Genomic DNA, 20,000 nt, shown 5'->3' on the forward strand with positions numbered 1-20,000 from the left:
ATGTGTTTCAGCATATGAAAGTTAAATAGTTTTTTGAAAGTTTTACTATTGAATTTGGTGAAAAAATGATGAATGAATAAATAAGTGGGAGATAGGGAGGGGATTTGAAAAGGAATAATAAAACATGGTATCAAGAACAATACCCATAGCCTGCTCTTCAAACAATGCCTTGTAAAAACATTTAGATAATAAATAGATATATAATAAAGCTGTAATGCTTAACACCTATTAACTTATATCAATTCACTACAGCTTAAGTCTCTATTATTATTATTATTATTATTATTATTATTATTATTATTATTAGCTAAGGTACAACCCTACTTGGAAAAGCAGGATTCTATAAGCCCAAAGGCTCCAACAAGCAAAAGTAGGCTAGTGAGGAAAGGAAACAGGGAAATAAATAAATTACAAGAGGAGTAATGAACAATTTAAACTTTGTAAGAAGGGTTACAACATTAAAATAGATTTTTCATATATGAAATATAAAAACTGAAAAAAAACAAGGGGAAGATAAATAAGATAGAATAGTGTGCCCGAGTGTACTCTCAAAGCAAGAGAATTCTACCCAAAGACAACGGGTGACCATAGTACAGAGGCTATGGCACTACCAAAGACTAGAGATCAATGGTTCGATCGTTTAGTGTCCTTCTCCTAGAAGAGCTCCCTACCATAACTAACGTTTCCTCTACCTTTACCAAGAGGAAAGTAGCCATTGAACAGTTAAAAGGCGAAGAATTGCTTGGTAATATGCGTTGTTCAGTGTATGATAGAGGAGAATGTGGAAAGAATATGTCAGAGTATTCGGTGTATGTGTAGGCAAAGGAAAAATAATCCGTAACCAGAGAGAGGGATCCAATGTTGTACTGTTAGGCTAGCCAAAGGACCCAATAACTCTCTAGCAGTAAGATCTCAGCGGGTGGCTGGTACCATGGGCGACATGCAAATAATAAGCTTTTATTATCTTTATTTCATTATAACAGCTTCCACTTTCTTCGAGTTTTGTAAATTCAAATATAATAGTAAATTATAGCATAAAATCATTCATGGCATTCTTTTCTTTTAGATATATTAGTTGATAATAGATTATAAAAAAGAGACCCTATGCTTACCTTTGACTACTATTCTTTAATTTATTGTGAACGATTATTTACCTTTACATTATATGTATAATGTTTGTTTAGATTATCTAGAAATAACCTAATACTTGCCATATGTTATGTAAACTCACAGGAAATCCCGGTGGGTATTTGGCAACGGGGACGCATGATTTCTTTATCATTTTTAGTTTCTCATTCATATTTCATGTTTCATTATTTTGTGCTAAGTGATGAAGCAAATGAACCAAAGTGTGTTAATGATTATATGACCTTATGGTTGTGACCATTACATAATCAAATTATAAACACATAAATAGGACTTCATGTTTATAGTTACAATAAGTTGAATTATAATTAGGCCTATGTAGCCTAGGTTTGTATGTACGAAACAACTCTCATCAAGTTCTTCGGAATAGTTTCAAGATCAGTCACGATTAGTATCACTAGGAAAGTTTAACTAGCTCTCCCATTCGCTAATTCCAATAGGATGATCGCATGCTAGATTTAAATATGTGCCTTTTTAGATCTATTGCTTAACAATTTAGTTTCCAAAGTTCCACAGTAATGTTTGAACCTTTCTCGCTGGTCTTTAAACTCTATCCTTATTTGAACCTTTATACTTGCGATCATTTTGTCTCCTTTGAACCTCTGCCATTCCTGTGAAAATTCACAACAAATGATAAGACATCTCAGCGCTCTGAGCTTTTTCGACCAGTATGATCAGTATCTCAAAAACCAGAGATGCAATTGATCTTTGTTTACTAATCTTAAGAGTGACAGTGAGGACCTACAATCATTCCATCTTTGTAACATTCAACATCTACCGTTTTTTCTGGACTTGTTTGCAGACAGCCATGTATGATACGCTATTGTTGCTACTGACCTTAACGGTTTTACTTATTTGGTGATACTTAGTGTTCCCTTAGAACTACTCTATGTGTTGAATTAACATTTTAAAAGGATCTCATTCAAAGTTGACAGAGGTTTTATGTAAGGATTTCCACATCTATAGATTAATAGGCTTTTTTTTTTCCACTAAGGACGGACTCCTGATGACTTTCTCTTCCGAAGAAAAATGACGAAGGGTTTTCCCTTTTTGATAATTTTTTTATATATGTATATTCTTAATTCTTGTTAGATCAGTTATAAGAGAAACTTTTTTACCAAGCATCATGCTGTCCTATCAGAATTTCACAACTTATTCACTTCTCAAAATTTTATTACATTTCTTATATATCCATTAATTCTCTCTCTCTCTCCTTTTTTTTTTTTTTGTTGTTAACAGAATCTTCTGTAATTTGCTATATTTTTTTTTCTTTTTACTTTTCTTTTACATGTGAGCATTCGATTTTTTTAATGGTACAGCCTTTGGGAAAGGCTTATTCTGAATGAATAGGAACACTGAATGATAATGATGATGATGAAAAGGACAATTATGTATATACGCAAGTTGAATCGGAACGGAAATAAACGAACCTTTTCAAAGGATTTAAATGTCATTATTATCACCAATTGGGCGCCTTTCTCTTATCGCACTTGCTAAGATCAATGGCGCCCGTGGCTGACGTCAGTTGAAGGACTTACGTATACATTTATACATGCCCAGCATGTAAGCAATTATACATAAATAAACACAAATACTCTCTCTCTCTCTCTCTCTCTCTCTCTCTCTCTCTCTCTCTCTCTCTCTCTCTCTCTCTCTCTCTCTCTATATATATATATATATATATATATATATATATATATATATATATATATATATATGTATATATATATATATATATATATACATACATATATATATATATATATATATATATATATATATATATATATATATATATATACGTATATGTATATATATACATATATATACACATATATATTTATATATATATATATATATATATATATATATATATATATATGTGTGTGTGTGTGTGTGTGTGTGTGTGTGTGTGTGGGTGTGTACATATATACACACATTGCAAGGAAGAAACATTTAATTGAGGAAAAGACGACTTGGAACAGGCAGCCAATAAATGTTTGCTTTAAAGAATGAAAATATTATCAACAAAAGACATGAAACGATAAAAATTCCAGATACTATCTATATAATATCTATACATTAGTGACATAGTAAACAAATCTGCCAATAGCAAGTAAGGAAGTAAAGAAACCATTAAAAGGCATGAAAAGAGGCAAAACAATGACCTAACAATTTATTAAATAATAGATGGAGGAGATTTCATAGTTGTAAAACTCGCTAAACTTTACACAAAATGTCAGCAAGAATGTTTTATACCTACAGCATGGAAAAACTATATCATTATATTAATTCGCGAAAAGGGAGACACAACAGACCAGAAAAATTATCGCCTCACATGTTTTCTCTCAATAGTATATAAAAATTTGCAAAGATCATATTAAGCCAGATAGAAAGACAGCTAGACTTTAATGAACCAAGAGAGCAGGCAGACGTTGGAAGTGAGTATTCAACAAATTACCATATCCATGTGATTAACCAGCAATTGTAAAAATCAACAGAGTATGACAAACCACTATGTATTGCATTTATAGACTAATGAGAAAGCTTTTGATTCTGTCAAAACCTCAGATGTTATGAAAGCCCTTCAAAAACAAGTAAATGATGAACGTTCAGTTAGTACACTGGAAGATATCTATACAGAAAGTACAGCAATCCTAAAACTACATAAAGATAGCGAGAGAATTCTGATTGAGAAAGAAGTTGGACTAGGAGACCCCATTTCTTCGAAATTATTCACAGCATGCCTAGAAGAAGATTTTTAAAATTTAGATTGGGAAAATGTAGATATTAATATTAATGAGGGATGTATTAACAGCTTAAGATTTACAGATGACATAGTTGTGTTTGGTGAATCATAGGATGAATTGCAATAGATGAAGATGATCTAAATAGAGAAAGCAGAAATGTAGGACTGAAAAGGAATATGAATAAAACTAAAACAATGTTCATTGAAGATAGAGACAACAAATAATGGTTATGGGTGAACCTTTAGAGATTGTTAATGAATATCCATACTTAGGACATACAGTAAGTGTTTCCCCAGGACATGAGACCGAAATTAAAAGAAAGATAAGCATGGAATGGAGAGATCTTGGAAAACAAAATGAGATTATGAAAAGTAGGTTGGTTTGTTGTGAGCGATCAGACGAAAATCTCCCACCATCAGCAATACGCATTGGTCTGCGCGGTGGGAACACTGGCCAACCTCCAGGCATAAATTGACATGTCTGAGGCCTTTGTCCTGAAAGTGGACATGTATACATACATGTGTATTTTTAATGTGTTTATGAGAGTATGAGAACCGTTGTAGGTTAATTGAATCTCGATAATCACAAAATTTATTACTCTTATTTCATTAACAAGAAGTTCTATGAAGTAAAGATTTTAACATTGTAGTTGTTCGTAGCAATATAACCCACAAACATAAAGAACATAATATTCCGTCGGTTTAACAGTCAAGTAATGTCCGTCTTGAAATAATAAGCTGAGTGAATGCATTCTAGATATATTTGAAGTTAACTTTTATCCACATTCCTTGTGTATATTATTATTATTATTATTATTATTATTATTATTATTATTATTATTATTATTATTATTATTATTATTATTATTATTATTATTATTAACAGGTACTCATAATCTGATGTTCCTTTCTATAGGTGAATGGTTCTTGTTCTGGATATACTACAAGAAGGCTTTCGACAATTACCCAGTGATCGCGAACAGTTTGTCACGTAATGGCAGTATTATCTCTCCTTGGGGGAATGACGGTGCCTTTAGCCTTGACCATATCCACCTTCAAGGTCTGGGTATCTGCTGGATGTGGGCAACCACCGTCTCCTTCGCTATCTACCTTTTATCCGGTGGATTCTTACATGTTAGTTTATTCTCTATACTTAAGTATTCCATCCATGTTTTGATCTTATTTATCTCTCTTCAAAGACGTACCATGAATGAATATTTAAATTTCATTGTATTCAGATGTGCCTTTTTCATTCAATAAGATTATTGGGAAAGGCCCCTTCATTTTTATTATTAAATTGTTTGCTTTAATCTAAAATGGATAATTCTATTCAGGAAACGATGATTATATGAAGGTAATCTGTGCTTTTGAGTCAAAATTAAACATACTTCATATTCATGATTAAGTTACTTAAGAAAATTAAGTTTCTTATAGGCTTGTTGCGGAAAATGCATATATTAAAGCGAGAGCCCGATTGGAAGATATTTTATGTCTTTCAGTTATATTATGACAGGCATATCACATCTATTACGTCTATTAATATCAAACTCTTTCCCTGATGTTGTCCAGTGGCACTTCTACATACGACAGCATGACAGAGCCTCAGAGTGGAAGTGTCAACCGACGAAATTCCCCTCCAGCGAGATGATCCGTCAAGAAATCCAGTTGGGGTCTCTTTCGCTTCTCTTGGCTTCGAGCGTCACGGGCGTCATCGCCTGGTATGTTAGCATTGGCGGAAAGTGCTCCTTGTATGACAGGGTGGACGACTACGGATGGCTCTGGTTCTTCCTATCGGTGCCCATCGTATTCGTTTGGCAGGTGAGAATGGAAAGGGTCCAGGGCAAAAGGGGTGCATAAACTCTCTCTCTCTCTCTCTCTCTCTCTCTCTCTCTCTCTCTCTCTCTCTCTCTCTCTCTCTCTCTCTCTGTAAGATTAAAGTTTTTAAAGAAATAGATATCTTAGATCTTTCTTTTAGATTAATTTTCTAATTTCCTCATTACTTTTTGGCTCATTGGGTATCAAAATATGATGCTACAATTCTTCCAAAAAATATTTGCAGCTAATATTTATACTGTACACATATTTATATATATTTTTTTTAGAGAAAGGACAGTGCAAGGATCATCTATTAAGACAAAATACAATAGAGAATAGTATGAATGAAATGTATCTTCGGGTTTAAAGCAGAGGAAATTATTAGCAGTCTGATCTTTAGTTTCAATAAGAAACCTCTGTGTTTAGAGACTAAGTTCCGATCAACGCAACGATGTGAATTGTTTTACAGTATCATTGTTTGTGTTTTGTATGAATTTACATACACACACGCACGCACACACATGTATATATGTATAAATATATGTATATATGTATAAATATATATATATATATATATATATATATATATATATATATATATATATATATATATATATATATATACAGGTATGTGTGTGTGTGTGTGTGTGTGTGGTTATTGGGCATGTAACTCTACGTTTATAATGAATAGACAATGTCCTGGTGGTGTTAAAAAAACGAAGATAGCTTCTCTTCGGACAAATAGTCCTCTAGATAGTTTTCAGAATAACAGGAACGATGCATTAAAGTTTCTCAATTTTTTCTATTATGTGTCGAAATGAGCTTCAAACTACTTAGTGACCCTTCTTGAGGACTACATTCAGTTATGGAATTACTCTTTATAGATAAAAAAAAAAAAAAACTATTTTCTGTTATTCTGAAAACTATCTGGAGGACAGTTTGTCCGAAGAAAAACTACCTTTGATATTTTAACGCCACCAAGACTTTGTCTATTCATTACATATATGTATATATACATACGTATATATATATATATATATATATATATATATATATATATATATATATATATATATATATACACATATATATATATATATATATGTATATATATACATATATATGTGTGTGTGTACATGTGTGTTTGTGTGACTTGTATTCTTAAAGTTAAATGAACACGTGGTGTTAAGATGTAAAAAATCATTAGAAAACATGTCAACGGGTACAAGCCTTGACCAGTATCGTTAAACAAAACGAAACTAGGCAGAAGGTACATCGTCCTTGCGGTTCTTAGCATACACACAAAATTTCCGTGTACATTCGTAATTATGTATATGTTTATGTATTCATTTTTCATTTATTTTTAATTGTATTCTCATCATTTGTTAGAAATCCATAAATTTCCTCTTTTGTTTCAACAGGATTATTTGACTTATTGGGCGCACAGAATGTACCACCATCCGGTGCTGTACCGCCACTTCCACAAGATGCACCACCAGTTCAAGCAACCGACGGCATTCAGCGCCGTTGCCTTCCATCCAGTAGAGCTGTTCACCCTCCAGGCCATCCTTTTCAGCCCCATGTTTCTCTTCCCTGTACATTGGAGTAAGTACAGTAGCCCTCGCTACGAAACGAATCCTATAAATTTAGCATTGTTATTATCAGGAAAATAATCAACAATTCTTATTCACCCAAGGGGTTAACTACTGCACTCTAATTGTTCAGTGGCTACTTTTCTCTTGATAAGGGCAGAAGAGACTCTTTAGCTATGGTAAGCAGCATTCTAGAAGATGGGCACTCAAAAATCAAACCATTGTTCTCTAGTCTTGGATAGTGCCATAGCCTCTGTACCATGGTCTCTTACTGTCTTGGGTTAGAGTTCTCTTGCTTGAGGGTACACTAGAGAACACTATTCTGTCTTATTTCTATTCCTCCTGTTTTATCAAAGATTTTGATAGATTATATAGGAAATAATTATTTTAATGTTGTTACTGTTCTTAAAATATTTTACTTTTCCTTGTTTCCTTTTCTCGCTGGGCTATTTTCTCTGTTGGAACCCCTGGGCTTATACTATGTTATTGTTACAATAAATTCTTCTTCTACATCAACTTCAATTACATATTTCTTTAGCAGTCGATAGTCAACACGCTCTTTTTTTCTACTTTGTTTTAGCCTGTTTAACGTCCTTTATTAAAAGGAAATATCTGTCTGATAAGGATCCCGATGTTAGTTGATTTTCTTGCAGAAACGTATTCCAAGTATCCGAGAATTTTATTTTCTTATCAAATAATGGTTCTGCAACTATACAGTAAGAAGGCTAAGCCAACTTCGCATTATTAGAAGTATCCATGGGACAACTTATGAAAGAAAAATATGAATAATTGAAATGGCCACAGAGTTACAGAGTTACAGAGCGTCCCGTTGCTGATTCAGCAACTTCATTTAAATGTACCGTAACCAGCAACCCTTTATAGACTCCATTATCATAATCACTGTATGATCCTTCCAGCAATAAGTCATTACTCCCCACAACACATGTGAGCTGAAAGCATTCGTGTGGAATACTATACAGTCACAAGGAATACAATACTCATAATGAAACTTTTAATTTCAAAGTGTAGTGCTAAATGCTCCATTAAGATTCTTATTAAGTTACTTAACTTTAGTTATTTCTCTTTGAACAGCTATATTCATCGCCAGCCTCGCCTACAATTACTACCACGGCATAATTGACCATTCAGGCGTCACCTTCGAGGCCCAGTGGTGGCAGCCTTGGCAACCGGACGCTATCTTTCATGATAACCACCATCAATATACTTTCGAGAACTTCGGCGTCAACTGTAAATATTGGGACAAGGTGGGTCATAGTTTCATTATGATAGACTTTCATTGTTTATCTAAAGAAGAGTAAGAATTTAAAATAGAAACAGATTTTTTAAAAAGCCAGATTATATTTGAGTTTACTAACACTAATGTATGTTAAATGTCGATCACTGATAAGAACGAAACTTAAGTTTTACATGAAACACATTTTGAGTCTCCTATCTTTTTTTTTTTACAGATTCACGGAACTGAAAGAAAGAAGAACAAAAGACCGTGAAAATATTTCTATGGATGAATACGATTAGAGAAAAAAAAATACGCTAACAGCAAATGGGATTTGTGTTTAAGCGTTGGAGAAATGTTTTCTGACTGAGATACTTCCAGTAGTCAGCCCTAGGCAGTGAATATCATCTCATTCGGAATTACATAAAAAGTTGAAGGAAAAGATAAGAAAAATAAATCAAAATTATTTGCGGATATAATCATCCTTGCGCATAAAACATAGCAGCATTTTCAGTTTTAGCTAGAACTTGTTCATCTTTGAAACACAAATAAATTAACAAATTAATAGTTGTTGTAAACAAAAACTTAACACAAATAGCTGGATAGAATTTTTATTTGAAATAGTGACATTTCTACTTGATGATTAATTAAATGAAGTTTGTTTTGCACTCGGCTTTAGTTTCATGTTTCATTTGTATATAGTTCATTGTTCATATTTCTTTAAGTACTGGCTACTTTCAACATGAGTGATCTTACGAAGATTGTCAATGCCCATTGTTTTATTCTTGCATATACAAGTAATGAAAAGAACATTGCTTCTCTATATCTAAAAAAAAAAAAAAAAAGTCAGAATTTTTAAACAATTTTCAATTGAATTTCCAGTAAATTTCGAGTTGAAATTTATTGAATGCATCCACTTTAGGTAACTCAATTGAATTTACCATGTTGGCATTTATTATGAATTACTGTAGAAGATGTGAGTATTGGCCTTTTCTTTTCTCAAATTAAAAAGATGGAAGTGCAAAGGCCGTATAATTATATTTAACAAAAACCTAAGCTAAATTTATTTTCTTCTCCTAAGATCCTGAGAAAAGGATAAAGTTTGAAATTCCCTCATTCTGCTGTCATCCATAGGAATCAAAAACGGAATAAATCCACTAACTGGATACAAAAACTAATATTTTAACTCCTATTATTTCTGAATATATATATATATATATATATATATATATATATATATATATATATATATATATATATATATATATATATATATATATATATATATATATATATATATGTATATATATATATATATATATATATATATATATATATATATATATATATAAATATATATATATATATATATATATATATATATATATATATATATATATATATGTGTCGACGATCTATCGCTGATGCAGGCGATGTATATATTTGTCACTATGCTGGAGGAAGGATCAGAAAAACGAAATTTCTTTCGTATTTTCATACCTCTTCAGGTCCAATAGCGCTAGTCCAAAAATTTCGTTTTTCTGATCCTTCCTCCGGCATAGTGACATATATATATATATATATATATATATATATATATATATATATATATATATATATATATGTGTGTGTGTGTGTGTGTGTGTGTTTGTGTGTGTGTATATATATATATATATATATATATATATATATATATATATATATATATATATGTGTGTGTGTGTGTGTGTGTGTGTGTGTAAACAGAAATTATATGTACGTGTGATATCTATGTACATACACAAATCTATTTATATTTTCACATTTAGATAAAATCGACTTTACAAGGAAGGTTAACGAAAACAGAAACTTCAGAGTTTTGAACTAGATTTATTAAGGAGATCCTCAAGCTATGCGGAAACCGTCTTTCCCATCATCAGGTCTAAAATTCATGATTATCAACACAAATTAATAAACATTAACAAAGGAAATCTTTCAAATTAATTCTAGCGGTGCAGGAATGATGATATACTCATCAACATTAATTCCTCCTACGCCTATTAACACAAAGGGCCTCAATTAGATTTCGCCAGTCGTCTCTATCTTCGGCTTCTAATTCAATACTTCACCATTCATCATCTCCCATTTAACACTTCATAGTCCTAAGCCATGTAGGGCTGGGTCTTCCAACTGTTTTAGTACCTCGTAGAGCCCAGTTAAACATTTTCTGAACTAATCTCTATTGGAGATTGCGAAGAGTATGCCCAAACCATCTCCATCTACCCCTCACCATGATCTCATCCACATAAGGCACTCAGGTAATCTCTTTTATAGTTTCATTTCTAATCATGTCCAGCCATCTAACTCCCAATATTGTTCTGAGGGTTTTTATTCTAAAATCTACTAAATCTGTTGGAGCTATCATGGTTTCATTGTTATACCATAACTCATGTCCATATAGTAACACAGATCTCACTAAACTGATATATAGCCTGATTTTTATATGTAATTTCAGGCGATTTGATTTCCAAATTTTACTTAACCTACCCATTGCCTGATTCACTTTTTTAATCTTTCATTAAATAGCAATTCTAAAGACACTGTATTAGAAATTATGGTTCCTAAATAATTAACTGATACTACCTCATTAACCCTTTCTCCTTCCAATTATATTTCATCTTCCATTGCATATTCCATTCTCATCATCCCTGTCTTTCTTCTATTTAGCTTGAGCCCATGTGTCGAATGTTCGACTCAACAGAATCAGTTCTGCTGTTAGTAGTCGTCTGATGACGTCACATGAAAGGTCTCCATTATTTTATTTCTTGTTCTTTGATTTCCAATATATTTAATATTTGAAATATATATTTATTTCATTATTTGAGTTTGTTATTATTGTAACAATATAAGGATGTTCTTATTTCATTAGAATTATCAAGTTTCCTTGAAAACATGTTCTTTTGTTGGAAGTTGTGTTCGGACTTCGGAGTTCTGATTCGACTTCAACATTAATTGTATAGAGAATAACTGGTTATTTTAGATATTAATAATCCAGTTATTGTATCATTCTATTGTTATTAATTATCTTTTCCATCTAGAAATGTCCCCCCTGTTAACTACCTTACGTCCAAGTATTTATTTCATAATTGTATAAAACATACGAACATTGGCTTAAGGGTTAAGGTATGGCAGAAAATACGAACATTAGCTTAAGGGTTAAGGTATGGGAGAAATCCCGACAATTTTTTCGTCTTATTACAAACGTGCCTGAGAGAACATCTCGACTTATTTGGCACCTGTTGTCGCCGGGGTTTAGCAGTGAATACACTCCGAGTTTATTATATTATCGTTAGGGGATAGATGAGTATATGTGAGGGGCCTGTTGATATAGTCATCTATTCCAGTTGATAGCAAGCATAGTGTCCTCATCTGAGGATAGTTACATACCTCTAGTTGTGATGGCTTACATGCTCTAGAGGCCATTTATTTATTTCACAGCAGTGTGTTTTACGCTATATGGTACGGTATTGTTGCCGAGCATTCAATATCATGTATGGTCGTTTGATCTTGTGTTAGGTTAAACTAACTCACATTCTATGTCTTAGTAATGCATAGTTCATGTTAGTAGTCTAATAGGTTAGGCCTAGGAGTGTGGTTGTTAGACTAATACCCGTGCGACTATTATCGGCCCTAAGGGGGGCCACGGTAGGTTACCATCAATATTTTCATTTGCTGACCCATTGCAGTTCTTATATAAGACTAATATGTGAATTAAGTATATATTTATAGTATCAAGCTAATCAACCTTTCATTTTCAAAGTAACCTACAATTAATTCTCCATTTTATTACTGTTATGTATTGCTTTGATTTTCCCTTTGAGGACTGTAATGGGTGGGATTTCTTTCTATTTTGTCAATATGTAATATATGCCAAATTTATATAAGTTTGATTTGCATGATGCTTTGTGGTATGTTTTGTTGTTTCAGGAACGATGACTAAATTGGGTTTTTTTTCCTGAAAGATAAATGCGGATATATTTACTCCCATTATGAATTATTCGATTGATCTTCTCAGCATTGTGAGGTATGTGAAAGAGACACTTGTTGATTTGCCTCACCCCCATTTACTAGTTGCCTTATGGAAATGTTATACTCCATCTTATCCGAGTAACATTAATTCTTTTTATTTTATTGTGTAGTTGAATTATCCAACTTTCCTCCACAGTAAGATTAAAAATGGTCCTTCGAACCGGATACTATAGTTGGTTCCTTAACGTTTTGCAACCCCTTCTATTATTGGCAATCATCATGTCACTTTCACATACTTCAATATTATATATATATTTTCTTTGAATTTGTGATTAACCTAACCTAATTCTGGTTAGATATTTATTATATGCTATTGTGCAAAAGTTGCTATAGATATAACAATGGAGGCTGAATACAGGTCACTGACCAGTTTGCGTGGTCATATCACGCGAGGTCTAAATTATATTACCGATGCCCTAACCAGTGATGCAGGAGTTCGCTATTTAGAACTTCAAAGTGCTTCTTTAGAGAAAAGGTGGAACAGTTACGAATCTCGATGGGACATATTTGTTGATAAATATATTGATGAAAGTGGTCATGATGAGAGGGAGGCTAGACATATTGACCTCCAAGATAAATATCATGAAATTCAACTTAAGCTGTCATTGTATATGAAACAATTTTCCCCAATCTCTCAGAGTAATCCGCATGGTAGTACTAATTCTATGATTAAGGTAAAGTTGCCTGAAATAAAATTGAAAGAGTTTTCAGGAGACCCTCTAGACTGGACTAGATTTTGGAATCAATTTAGTACATCTATTCATTTAAAGAAAGACATAGATGATGTTACTAAATATGTATATCTAACCCAATGTATTAAGGGCAATGCTCAAAAGCTACTTGCAGGTTTTAAGGGTGAAGCTTCTGATTATGGTGATGCCATTAAGGCGCTAATTGAAATGTATGGGGATCCAAAGAAGATAAGGCGAACTTTACTTAGGTCTTTGATTAATTTAGGGAAGCCCAAATATGTTAGAAGTGAAATATTTGATTTTAAGGTTGATTTGGAGAACTTACTCATGCAAATAGGTCATGATTCTGAGATTGATGTGTCGTCAAATGAGATGATATTGAGGGAACTTATTGTGTTAAAACTACCAAAAGAGGTAGAAGATTTTATGTTTGGTCTTTATAAAACCATGTACTTTAGTGTAAGTCAGATAAAGGAAGGTCTTCAACACTTATTAAATTTTATGGAACATGAAAATAAAGGGAGTGCTAATAAGGGAACACCAGAAGTCAATAAAATTCGTTTCCAGTCACCAGCAAAACCTTCATCTCCATTTAAGGGTTCAAGTACTGTAGGCACTTACACTACACTTAGTAATTATTCTTGCATATATTGTAAGAGAAAACATAGACCCTTTGACTGTACGATTTATAGCTCTCTAAATGCTAGGAGGGAAAGGTTGAAGGTATTGAATCGGTGTATTAAATGTACTAAGGTACATCAGTCAACTGAGTGTGCCACCATTCTTAATATGTGTCCTCATTGTAGAAGAGGAAAACATCATTCGTTCCTTTGTATTAGTTCTCCAGGTTCAGTTGGTACTCCAAATATTGGTAAGTCCACAGTAACTAGTAAGGATATTAACAGTGATAAATTGAATGGTGACCCTGTAACAACGAATCAAGTGATGTCTATAATCAATAAACAGTCTTCTCATCAAAACTATAGTGTAGCTCTTCCTACTGCAATGGTAACTGTTAGATCAGAAGATGGTCAGTTAATCTCAGTCAGGTGCCTCTTTGATAGTGGAAGTCAACGTTCCTTCATTCATAAAGATTTGGTCAATAAGTTAAGCCTCAGAACAGTTTCTACTGTAAATATGATTTTGAATAGTTTTGATGGTATGGGTGATTCCAGGGATTATGAGATTGTTAACCCTGTAGTTTCTTTGGGAAATAGGAAAAAGAGAGTAACGTTGATTGTTGTGAAGGATATGCCTGAACCAATAATAACTCCTGGCCTTTGTGACACGATGAGAGATCTTGATAAGATAGGTTATCATCTTGCAGATAAAGATATAAAATCAGATAGGATTGACAATATAAAAATGCTTATAGGTGCAGATTTCCTGGGAAATTATTTATCAGGTATGAGACAAGTGAATAATGTAGATTTACTTGAATCTCCAGGTGGCTATTTAATTTATGGCCTCATTCCACATAGAGGTACGGATCATATTCATAGTAATAGTGCCCTTGTTGCTAGAGTGAGTGTCGAGTTAGGAGAAAATGCTCCATTGTTGGTTGATCCTCGCACAATAAGCTCTGCCGTGGTTGATGATACTCTTCCTGTGCATAAATTGTGGGATCTTGATGTAGTTGGAATCATTCCTTCACAAGTTTCGCCAAGTGATGTAGAAACTATTTCAAAATATGAAACTACTGTTTTGCATAGAAATGGAAGATACTGGGTGGAATTGCCATTCAAGCATAATCATCCATTTCTCCCAACTAATTATAATGTAGCATTAGGTCAAATGTATAATCAACTAAAAAGGTTCCAGCATCAACCAGATCATTTGAAATGTTATGATAACATAATCAAGGAGCAATTAAAGTTGGGTTTTATTGAGGAGGTTGAAAATCCTGTAATAAGTCCCAACACCCACTATCTTCCACATCATGCAGTCAGAAAGAACTCCTCCACTACACCCCTTAGAGTGGTGTATAATTGTAGTGCAAAGCCGAGTAAATCCTCTGCATCATTGAATGATTGTCTCATGACCGGTCCGTCATTAACGGAGAAATTATTTGATTTGTTAGTCAGGTTTAGAATGAATAAATTTGCCTGCATAGCTGATATTGAGAGGGCCTTTCTGCAGATTGGATTGCAACAGCATCACAGAGATTTTACTAGATTTTTGTGGTTAGAAGATCCATTTGACGAAAATAGTAGAGTAAAAACATATAGGTTTAAATCGGTTCTCTTTGGTGCTACTTGCAGCCCTTTTTTATTGCAGATGACCTTACAGTATCATTTTCAAAGATCACATTCACCCTATTCAGGTGTTCTATTATCTAGTTTTTATGTGGATAATTTTCAGCACAATGCTGATAATGAACAGCAGTTGGTGGAATTATATGATGTGGCCAATGCTGAAATGAGTAAGGCTGGAATGAATCTGAGACAATGGAACAGTAATTCAAAATTACTTAAGGATCATATAAGCCAGAATACAGAGGAGTCATTGGAATTTCCACTTGTGGACAAAATATTAGGTTTGAGTTGGGAACTTTCAAGTGATTCATTATTTGTAAATCTGTGTAAATTTGAAACATTACAGTATGTTACGAAGAGACAATTACTGTCTCTTGTATCTTCTTGTTTTGACCCTTTGGGTATGTGTGTGCCTATTTTGATTAAAGGGAAGATATTAATTCAAGAAGCATGGAAAGAAAATATTGGTTGGGATGTAAAATTACCAACCTCATTTCTTGACAGATGGAATACTTTGGCTTGTGAATTATCAGAGCTCCCAACCTTCAAATTTCCTAGATGTATCTGTTGGATGGGAGACTCTTATAGACTTCATGTTTTTGTAGATGCCAGTACTACTGCCTATGGTGCAGTTTGTTATCTCAGTAATAACAATCAATCTAATTTTGTAGCTAGCAAGGCCAGAGTAACCCCACTGAAAACTCGTACTATACCTCAGTTAGAAATAACGGCATTACAGCTAGGTACTCAATTTGCATGCTGTATCAGAGACCTTTTTCATCATTTCTTTATTGAAGAAGTCATAATTTGGTCAGACTCAGAAGTTGCTCTCCAATGGCTTAAAAATAATGAATGTAAAATTACCTACGTTCAAAATAGAGTAGCTCAAATAAAGGAAATAGGATCCTCTTTCAAGTTTTTATATGTATCCACCAAAGAGAAGCCTGCAGATCTCCTAACCAGGGGTATTAGTATTGCTCAGTTTCGTAAGTCTCGTCTATGGACCCATGGACCTTCATGGTTATCCTGTCCTGAAAAATGGCCTGAACAGAGATTTTTAGTAATGATTTGTGAAATTGTTTCAGAGATTGTTCCTGAAGTGCCTATTCCAGAACCTATTTTTGATTATAATAACTACTCATCGCTTAGGAAGTTGTTGAATGTTACTAGAATTGTTTATAATTTCATTATGTGTGTTAAATCTGGTATTAGATTAGTCGATCATCTTGTGTATTGGATCAGATATGTTCAAGATACACATTATCCCAGGATTTGTGCCTTCCTTAGGAAGGAATTGAACGGTCTTGGGCAGGATAAACTGCAATTTATTAAAGACATAGGTCTTTACTATGATGAGTCTACTGGTCTTGTTCATAGTCGTGGTAGACTACACCATTCTAATTTAGACCAGAGTACCAAATTTCCTATCTTAATACCTTCCAAGAGTCATTTAACTAATCTCTTAATTGATTTTGCTCATGAAAAATGTCTGCATGGTGGAGTTAAAGAAACTTTGTCCTATCTTCGCAGACAATATTGGATACCAAAGGTGATATCAACCATTAAGAAGTTCTTAAGACATTGTGTAAATTGTAAGAGAGTTGAAGGTAGGAGATTTGATTACCCTGGTCCTCCTCCACTTCCAGCTGTAAGAGTTCAATTTACGCGGCCATTTTTTCATACTGGCATTGATTTTTCAGGTCCCATTACCATAACCAAAACTGAAGATGGTAAACCCCATAAATATTATATAGTACTTTTTACATGTACTGCATCAAGACTAGTTCATTTAGAGTTAGCATGTAACATGAGTGCATTAACGTTCATTAAAATTTTTAGACGATTTTGTGCTATCTATTCTGCCCCTGTCACTGTGATTTCTGACAATGGTAGTAATTTCTTGGCCAGTGCCAAATTTTTTGATCAATTGTTGATGCAAAGAGATGTAAAGGAGTATATGGCTGTTAATAATATACAATGGAGGTTCATTGCACCCCGTGCTCCTTGGCAGGGGGGCTTCTATGAACGCCTCATTGGACTAACCAAGTCCTGTCTAAAAAAGGTGCTGTTCAAGAAAAGAGTTAATGCACATGAATTAGAAACTGTGTTGAAGGAAATTCAGTGTAAATTGAATAATCGTCCCTTAACTTACATAGATGCAGAAACTCCCATCGAACCTCTTTCCCCAATTCATTTATGGTGTGGTAGGATCATAAATCCTATGCCATCAGTAGAGCTAGATAGTCAAGAAGATCCAAACTTTTTGGATCATAGTGAATTCAATAAACGTTACAGCCAAGTGTCTGTTATTCTTAACCACTTTGAAAATATGTGGAGAAATGAATACTTAACTGCATTACGTGAAAAACATTACGGTGGCTCACAAGCATGTCAGGATAAAGCTCCACTTGTAGGGGACGTAGTTATTGTTGAACGGCCAGGTCCGCAACATGAGTGGCCTTTAGGTCGTATTGTTAAATTGTATCCAGATAAAGAAAACATCATAAGAGTAGTGGATGTTCTGTACAATGGATCTATAAGTAAGCGTACCATAGACAAATTGGTTCCTTTGGAAATCCACTCGCCACTTATAAACTCCACAATAGTGCAGGGTGAAGAATCACAACCTAACGTTAGTGGTGAAACCAAACAGATTCATGGAGATAGTGTGAGTGAAGTGCGTCCTTTAAGGAAAGCAGCTTTAAAAGCTGCCAAGCTCCGTCAATATCTTATTGATAATGATCAAATTTAAAGGTTTGAATTTATTTGCTTGTTGAGAGTGTGTGTCGAATGTTCGACTCAACAGAATCAGTTCTGCTGTTAGTAGTCGTCTGATGACGTCACATGAAAGGTCTCTATTATTTTATTTCTTGTTCTTTGATTTCCAATATATTTAATATTTGAAATATATATTTATTTCATTATTTGAGTTTGTTATTATTGTAACAATATAAGGATGTTCTTATTTCATTAGAATTATCAAGTTTCCTTGAAAACATGTTCTTTTGTTGGAAGTTGTGTTCGGACTTCGGAGTTCTGATTCGACTTCAACATTAATTGTATAGAGAATAACTGGTTATTTTAGATATTAATAATCCAGTTATTGTATCATTCTATTGTTATTAATTATCTTTTCCATCTAGAAATGTCCCCCCTGTTAACTACCTTACGTCCAAGTATTTATTTCATAATTGTATAAAACATACGAACATTGGCTTAAGGGTTAAGGTATGGCAGAAAATACGAACATTAGCTTAAGGGTTAAGGTATGGGAGAAATCCCGACAATTTTTTCGTCTTATTACAAACGTGCCTGAGAGAACATCTCGACTTATTTGGCACCTGTTGTCGCCGGGGTTTAGCAGTGAATACACTCCGAGTTTATTATATTATCGTTAGGGGATAGATGAGTATATGTGAGGGGCCTGTTGATATAGTCATCTATTCCAGTTGATAGCAAGCATAGTGTCCTCATCTGAGGATAGTTACATACCTCTAGTTGTGATGGCTTACATGCTCTAGAGGCCATTTATTTATTTCACAGCAGTGTGTTTTACGCTATATGGTACGGTATTGTTGCCGAGCATTCAATATCATGTATGGTCGTTTGATCTTGTGTTAGGTTAAACTAACTCACATTCTATGTCTTAGTAATGCATAGTTCATGTTAGTAGTCTAATAGGTTAGGCCTAGGAGTGTGGTTGTTAGACTAATACCCGTGCGACTATTATCGGCCCTAAGGGGGGCCACGGTAGGTTACCATCAATATTTTCATTTGCTGACCCATTGCAGTTCTTATATAAGACTAATATGTGAATTAAGTATATATTTATAGTATCAAGCTAATCAACCTTTCATTTTCAAAGTAACCTACAATTAATTCTCCATTTTATTACTGTTATGTATTGCTTTGATTTTCCCTTTGAGGACTGTAATGGGTGGGATTTCTTTCTATTTTGTCAATATGTAATATATGCCAAATTTATATAAGTTTGATTTGCATGATGCTTTGTGGTATGTTTTGTTGTTTCAGGAACGATGACTAAATTGGGTTTTTTTTCCTGAAAGATAAATGCGGATATATTTACTCCCATTATGAATTATTCGATTGATCTTCTCAGCATTGTGAGGTATGTGAAAGAGACACTTGCTGATTTGCCTCACCCCCATTTACTAGTTGCCTTATGGAAATGTTATACTCCATCTTATCCGAGTAACATTAATTCTTTTTATTTTATTGTGTAGTTGAATTATCCAACTTTCCTCCACAGCCCAACCTCATGTGATATTTCGTGCATTCTGTTAAGCAAGCATTGCAAATCCTTTGATGTTCTGCTAATAAGGACAGTGTCATCAACATACTATAGATCAGCTATTTGCTTTTATCAATCCAGTCCAATCCTTCTCCACCATCTCCAAATGTTCTACGCACTACAAAATCCATAAGGAT

At 33.6% G+C, this 20,000-nt stretch overlaps 2 protein-coding genes across 2 annotated transcripts in view; both read left to right on the forward strand.

The window, feature by feature from the left end:
• Positions 1–9,570, forward strand: part of LOC137657065 (lathosterol oxidase-like) — a 10,618-nt gene extending 1,048 nt beyond the window's left edge. Inside the window, exons 2-6 of the mRNA XM_068391429.1 lie at positions 4,812–5,029; positions 5,465–5,713; positions 7,132–7,315; positions 8,395–8,567; positions 8,772–9,570. Coding sequence (XP_068247530.1) covers positions 4,812–5,029; positions 5,465–5,713; positions 7,132–7,315; positions 8,395–8,567; positions 8,772–8,810 — 863 coding nt within the window. The 3' untranslated portion in view covers positions 8,811–9,570. The remainder of the gene's footprint in view (positions 1–4,811; positions 5,030–5,464; positions 5,714–7,131; positions 7,316–8,394; positions 8,568–8,771) is intronic.
• Positions 9,571–12,945: 3,375 nt separating this feature from the next.
• LOC137657286 (uncharacterized) lies at positions 12,946–18,303 on the forward strand. The gene has a single exon (XM_068391622.1). It carries the CDS (start codon positions 12,946–12,948, stop codon positions 18,301–18,303), a length of 5,358 nt encoding a protein of 1,785 aa, XP_068247723.1.
• The last annotated feature ends 1,697 nt before the right edge of the window (positions 18,304–20,000 follow it).

Source organism: Palaemon carinicauda, chromosome 18 (genome assembly GCF_036898095.1).
Source record: "Palaemon carinicauda isolate YSFRI2023 chromosome 18, ASM3689809v2, whole genome shotgun sequence".
NCBI classification, from domain to species: Eukaryota; Metazoa; Arthropoda; class Malacostraca; order Decapoda; family Palaemonidae; genus Palaemon; species Palaemon carinicauda.